Here is a 6973-nt window from a genome sequence, read left to right on the forward strand (position 1 = left end):
ACCAAGTCACCTTCTCTTGACTAAACTAAGCAGAGCCAGCAGGAGTAGAGAGGTTACTTTACCTCTGTATTTGGCACTGGTGTGACCACTGCTGGAATCCTGTGCCCAGTTCTGGTGCCCACCTTTTAAGAAGGTTATTAATACATTGGAGGGGTTCAGAGAAGAGCCACAAGAATGATTAAATGAGTAGAAAACATGACGTATAGTGAGAGACTCAGACAGCTCCATCTATTTAGCTTAAGGAAGAGAACCGTTAAGTGATGACTGGATCACAGTCTGTAAGTAGGAAGCTAGGGACCGAACATTGAACGGTGGGCTCTGCAGTGGACCTGGGAAAGTTATAACATGATCCAGTAGTTGGAAGTTGAAGTTAGACACAGGCTGGAAAGAAGGCATACCTTTTGAAAGGTGAGAATAATTAACCATTGGAACAATTTATCAAGGTTTGGTGACTTCTCCCTTGCTGACTATTTTAAATCAAGACGGGCTGTTTTTTCTAAAAGCTCTGCTCTGGGAATTATTGTGGGGAAGTTCTGTGGCCTGCGTTTTAGAGGAGGTCAGACTAGATGATCAGAATAGTCGCTTCCCTGCCCTCCCCAGCCAGGTCTGCCAGCCCGTGAGGCTCTTTTCGGAACCCTTTCCAACTTTTCAACATCTTTTCTGAAGCGTGGACCCCGCTTAGACATCCAAGGAGTGTGTTTGCCCTTTGTCACGTTCAGAGAGTCTGCTTTCCAGGGCACGGTCCCTCTTTGTATGGCTTGGCTTTGACGTCTGGAAAGCGCTGGCTTGGCTCTCCTGCGATTCATCGTCTCTCACAAAGATGCAGCTAATGTGGACAGTCCCCCCTCCCTCGATCTGCGGCTGGCAGTGACCTCCCAAGTCTGTTCTCCAGCCTAATCTCCCCCACAAACCCCCCTTTCCCCCCCCCCCCCCCCTGAACTTGTACCTCTCCATTACTCTCGGGTCCCGGCTGCCCTTGGTTTCCCACCGCTGCGGGACTGGCAGGCCACCTCCGCTCCGCTCCTCTCCCTCTCTCTTCCCCACACCGCTGCTGCGAGAGCCTTCCCCCCCGCAGCAACGGACCGGCAGCCTCCCTGTCTCTCTCCCCAGCACGCTTCGGACACGGGCTGCGAAGTGCCTCGCTCCGGCTGCGGCGAGGCTGGGTCATTCTGGAAGTCACCGGGCAAGCCCCGCACACCAGCGAGGTCGGACCGTGGCCCCCCTGACCCCCTTCGCCCGCTCGCTAGGAATCGCGGCACCCAGGGGCAGCCCCGCTCCTCCCAAGCGACCCTACAATAACAAACGCCCGCGGTGCCCGGCCGGGATGGTGGCGGCCGCTCCCCGCGCTCTGCCCCCGAGCCCCAGGGGGAGAAGGGCTCGGAAGGGGACAGGGCCGTGGCGGGACGGCCGGGCGCAGGGCGGGGAGGCCCCGGGGCGGGCAGGAGGCGGCGGCTCCGCGTCCCCCAGAGCCTGGCCCGGGATCAGGGGAACCAATGTGGAATTTCCTGGCTGGCCGGGCGCCCTCCTGCTGCTGCCGAGAGGGGCGCGGAGGAGGCGGCGGCGGGGCAGCTCCGCGCTCGCACTGCAGCTTCCGGCCGGGACCCCGCAGGCAGGCGCCGCCGGGGAGCCAGGGCGGCCGCGCTCGGGCCGGAGAGCGGAGCGCGCCGCAGCCGCCCGAGCCAAGGAGACGCCGATGGAGGCGCCCAGGGGCCCGGCCGCCGGGCTCCGGGGGCCGCCTCAGCCCGGGCGGGCTGGAGCGCTGCTGCTGCTGCTGCTGCTGAGCTGGGGAGCTGCCCAGGAGCTGCGTCCCGGCGGGAGGAACGTGTGCGGAGCCACCGGGTAGGAGCAGCCGCGGCCCCACCGCCCCCTGCCCCGCCGCGGGAACCCGGAGAGAGGGGCCCCCCCCCCGAGGGGCAGCTGGGGGCGAGGGGCCCGCGGGCCCCGGGCCCCCCCCCCCCCCCCCCGAGAGGGGCAGCTGGGGGCGAGCGTCCCGCTGGCCCTGGTCTGGCCCCCCGGATTGGGGCTGCTGGGGGCGATCCCCAGTGCTGGGCAAAGCGGCAACAGCTGCTGGGGAGCCCGTTCCGGGTGTGGGGGGGGGGGCGGTAACTGGCCGCTGGGGATCGGCGGCCCCTCCGGAGGAGGTTTTGGGTGGCTGGGGTCCCGCCTGTGGATGCGGAGACGGGGCAGGCTCTAGCTAACGGTCCCCGGCCGCCCGACCCGCAGGCACCTGGCCGGGCAGGCTCTGTGCGCCCCTACATCGGTGCACAGCTGCCCTCGGAACCACCTGGGTCCGCGCGGGGGGGGGTGGTCACCTGAATCGCCCCCACTGCCACGCTCGGGCTGGCCGAGCCTGTAACTTTAGTCGCACGTTTCTCGGCATCCCTGCATGGAGTGCCAGCTCAGAGCTCCGCATGCCTCTGGCTTCCCCTCCCTCCTTCCAGCGAGCGCCGCTTTCTGGAGGGTTAACCCCATCGTGGGCTACGGTTCTCGGGATGCGGCAGCTCCCTCTTCCCCCGGCCAAGCCCGAACCCCGCCGGCACCCGTGCGCCGCTCGCCCCAGCCCGCGGAGCGCCCCAGGGCTGGCATTTCTGGGGAGATTCGGACACCCTCGCGGTTCCGAGGGAGAACACGCAGCCCAAGTGTAACCTAAAACCCAGTGGAAAGGAGGCGCCATCTGCTTTAGATTTAAACTCTTGCAAACAAACCTCCTAGACAAGAGGACTTTCCAATTCTGTGGAATTTCTGCACGAGCCCCCCCCCCCCCCATGGAAGCATCTGGGTGGGTTTTTTTTTTGCAGGCCAAAGCCCCTTTTGGGCGGTACTGGGGGGCGGGGGGGTCTGACCCCACCCGGCGGGGGTGGGGGGCTGGTCGGGGGCTGGGGTGTCTCGTGATGAGCCAAGGCCCATGTTACCCAACAGGCTGTCTGTGGGAAGGACAGCAATTGTGCATGTGTAAAAAAAGGGCACCAGAGCTGGTGAGGAGCCCATCCTGCCCTGCCCTCTACTGCCCATGAGTGTACAGTACGTGGCGATTGGTGACTCCTGGCGCGGAGGAGACTGTCTCCTCTCTGGGGTCACTGGCCCACTCTTGGGGTTAGATCGCCCATGGGCTGGAGTAGCAGAGAATCAAGGAGACTTTAATTTTGGTTTGAAATGTCCCGACTCTCCTAGTCACTAGACGAGCTGCGGTGGAGCCCACGGGGGCTGGCACGCCGAGGGTTGGCGCTGTTTCCCCTCCAACGGCCTTGCCAGAGCGTCTGACTCCTCTAGCAAGGCCCAGGAACTCCAGGGAGTTGCTAGAGTCCCTGCCTCGCTCTCCAAACAGCTGCTTAGAGGCCACCACTTCCTCCCATTTGATTGTATCCCTGACGCTGCAGATTGTTTTCACAAGCCCAACTGCTCCACAGCACTGGATTTGAAGCAGGGTCTCATTTTCAGCGTGCGGCTGGAGAGGGAGGAGGGAAGGGGGGCAGAAGAACTGCCAACAAACCAGACGTTCAAGCAGCAGGTTGGTTTGTGGGGCAGGAGCCGAGACCTGCTCTTTGCGGGAAGGAAAAGCCCCTCTCTTTCCTAGCCCCTGGCCTGTGCTGGAGGTGGGCTGCTGCCTGGGGACAGGGCATATATTCACCTTTTGTATCGCGGCTTGTGAGGTCAAGTGAGTCCACAAGCTACTACAGGAACAACACACACCTTTCATGGGCTCTCAAGGGGCTTGGATAATGGGCTCATTGAGCAAAACTTCCCAGCTCTAGTGCCCTCTCCTCAAATTACAGGCTGCATTTTCTAGTGAGACAGTTTATGAACCAGAACAGGCTTCAGATCCCAGCCATGTGCTCACTTAGGAGTTGGCCTTCTTGCTGCAGGGGGAATAGAGAGTTTCACATTTGCTATTTAGGGGGGAAACCCTCCAGTTTTCTGAAAAAACTACCCAGTATTCCCCCCCCCCCTTCAGCCACCTTCATTCCAAAAATGCAACAAAAGCCAGCAGAGAGACCACATCCAGCCCCTGGTGTTTTCCAGACGCACTCAAAGGGAGGGACTTGCCTGGAGCCTGGTTCCAGGTGCAGCAAGAGAACCAGTGCTTGAGAAGTGGAAACAAAATCCCTTCTCCGGAGCAGGCCAGAACTGAGGGAGCCCTGCCTGGCACCTCCCCACTCTCTGCAGGGAGGCCACGTCTCACCTGGTGCCCTTGCCACCAAAGTAAACTATATTCCACAGGATGCCTTGAACGTGACCCTTCCCCACCTTAGCGCCTTATTCTGGTTCTGCCTCCTGGCGGGCAGGGGAGGCAGGGTGGATGGGTAGACGTCTCATTTCCTGGTCTCTACAGTGGGGATAACCACTGGAAGCTCTTCTGGGCAAGACCTGTTTATTGCAGAGCCTGTGAAGTGCCTGGTCCCAGGGGCCACAATCTCAGCTGGAGTTCCTAGGCGCTCCCTAATAGAAATAATAAATACAGTAGGTAGGTTGGGTGGGAGTGTGGGGGCGGCGGAGGGGGGGGCAGCACCCTGGGAAAGGGGCAGCTAGTAAATAGTCATTCTCCCCCACCCACCTCTGTAATGAATCCCAGTATCCGGTCTGAAAGATAGGAGAGTTGATGGGGGTGTGTTGGCTAGGACAGGGTAGAGGGAAGAAGGTGGCTCCTCTTCTTCCAATCCAACCTTCTATCCCCCCTCCATGTTCTGCCCTGATCGCCCACTAACCCTCTGCCCTGCATACCCCGTACCAGTGCCTTGCCCCCATACCCTGCCATCCCCCACTCTGCTGCTGCCCCCCCCACCTAGTCTACCTGAGAGGGACTTGATCTGTACATTTTTAAAATCTACTCATCCTAATGTCAGCGGCACTTAGAAACCCCAAGAAGGAGGCATACATTTCCTGGGAGGTTCCCACCCCTATGCACTGTGGTGGTTACTAGTGGAGTTCCTCCAGGATTGGTCTGGGTACCCATTATTCAATGTTGTTAGTAATGATATCGGCACAAAAAGTAGGATTGTGACAATGAAATTTGCTAATGATACAAAGCTAGGTATTGTCAATACAGAGGAGGATGGGCAGATTATACAGGAACATCTGGATGATCTTGAAGTCTGGAGTGACAGAAATGGAATGAAATTCAATAGTACAACGTGCAAGATCATCCACTTAGGGTCTAATACAAATATCTGCTACCGGCTGGGGGGCTCATCCTTTGGAAGTGACAGAGGAGGAGGAGACCTGGGTGTGTGGGTCGATCACAGGATGACTCTGAGCTGCCAATGTGATGTGGCTGTGAAAAAAGCAACTGCGATCCTAGGTTGTATCAGACAAGCAGGGCCGGTGCTACCATTTAGGCAAACTAGGCGGTTGCCTAGGGCGCCAAGATTTGGGGGCGTCAAAAAGCGGTGCCCCCAATTTTTTTTTACATCGTTCCTACACCCCCTTCCCGAGTGCGCGGTCGCCGATCCACTTCTCCCACCTCCCAGGCTTGCAGCGCCAATCAGCTGTTTGGCGCCACAAGCCTGGGAGGGGAGGAGAATAAGAGCAGGGGCGGCGTGCTCGGGGAGGAGGCAGAGCAGAGGTGAGCTGGGGTGGGGAGCTGCCGCACGGCTCCCCGGGGGGGAGGAGCTGGGGGGGGGGGGGGGGCGGCCGGGGGGGGGGGGGGGCACAAGGTGGAAGTTTCACCTAGGGCGCGAAAGTTCCTTGCACCAGCCCTGCAGACAAGGCATTTCAAGCAGAGATATTGAAGTATTAATGCCATTGTACGAGGCGCTGGTAAGACCTCACCTGGAACACTGTACACTTCTGGTCGTCCGTGTTCCATTCCACATTAGGTGTGTGCACCGTGAGCACAGTCCTGGAAATTTTCCCCTCAGTGGTACCCGTCAGGTTGGCTCTAGCGCCCTCTGGTGCCGCGCGCTCGTGCACCGGTATAAGGGGTCTGGCTGACTCCACATCCTCTCATTTCCTTCTTATCGCCCGTGACTGTCGCTGGAACTGTTCTTGTTTTGACTGTACTCAGTGGTCTCTGTTTTACTCCATTTTCTCTGTTTTCGTTCTATCCCAGTTGTTTATTTCTTGCTTGGACTATTGTTAGTTTGTTATACATAGTTAGTTGGTGCTTCTTGCTGTGTTAGCGAAGTTTCATCTGTCCCCAGCACCTCATGAGGCATGCCTCAGTCTTTGGGCTTCAAGCCCTGAGCTTCTGCATCAAGGCCAGGCCTATGGGTGACCCACTCTCCAGTTGCCTAAAGTGCTTGGGTGAGACTCATATCAGGGATCACTGTCAGATCTGCTGTCCGTTCAAGCAGTGTATAAAGAAGTGTATACTGGTGGCCAGGTTGAAGTTGCTCCTGATGGAGGTGGTGCTCTGACCCTCTTCAGAGCCGAGTCGGTCGGACTCAACACCAAGTCCCTCCGTGTCGGTGTGGAGTGCTCCTCCCACTGTGAGAGACTCTCAGCGCTGTTCCCCTTCACTGGTGCCGAGAAAGAAACGGAAGAAGCAGCTGGCCAAGAGGTGGCGTTCCCAGACTCTAAGGAAGGCCAGGCACAGGGAGTGCAGTGGAGTCTGGCCACTCCTCCGCCCTGCTCCGCGGGCAGTACCATTGATTCCGTCCTGTACGTAGGCTCCGTAGAGTCCGATCCCCATCATCAGCGCCAGAGGGACAGTGCAGCACCAGTATAATCGCGGTACTGTGCACCCTGGAGGCGTTTAGTGCAGCCAGAGAGTTGCTGGCGCTTTCGGTACCGCTGTTGCCAGCAGCACAAGAGCCGTTCCTGGCAGTGCCGATGGGCAGAAGGGAGAATGTGCCCCCTGGCCTCAAATCTCGGGCTGGAAGAGGAGGTAGTCAAAGAGTCCTCCCACAGCTTGGTCGATATATTGACTGCGGAGGCCCCATCTAAGGTGGCTCTACCTCTCAATGAGGCCATCATGGGACCTGTTAAAGCTCTGTGGCAAACCCCATCCTCCCTGCCTCCCACTCAAAGAGGGCCA

The 6973-nt window shown here is 59.0% G+C and overlaps 1 protein-coding gene across 2 annotated transcripts in view; it reads left to right on the forward strand.

Moving 5' to 3' along the window:
* The first annotated feature begins 1628 nt into the window (after positions 1-1628).
* The window catches only part of SCARF2 (scavenger receptor class F member 2), a 92457-nt gene continuing 87112 nt past the window's right edge, over positions 1629-6973 (forward strand). For both annotated transcript variants that reach the window (XM_026661210.2, XM_026661211.2), the window contains exon 1: positions 1629-1839. In XM_026661210.2, coding sequence (XP_026516995.1) covers positions 1694-1839 — 146 coding nt within the window. In that variant the 5' untranslated portion in view covers positions 1629-1693. The remainder of the gene's footprint in view (positions 1840-6973) is intronic.

The sequence above is a fragment of the Terrapene carolina genome, unplaced genomic scaffold (genome assembly GCF_002925995.2).
Source record: "Terrapene carolina triunguis isolate 2854851 unplaced genomic scaffold, T_m_triunguis-2.0 Scaffold951, whole genome shotgun sequence".
NCBI lineage: Eukaryota > Metazoa > Chordata > Testudines > Emydidae > Terrapene > Terrapene triunguis.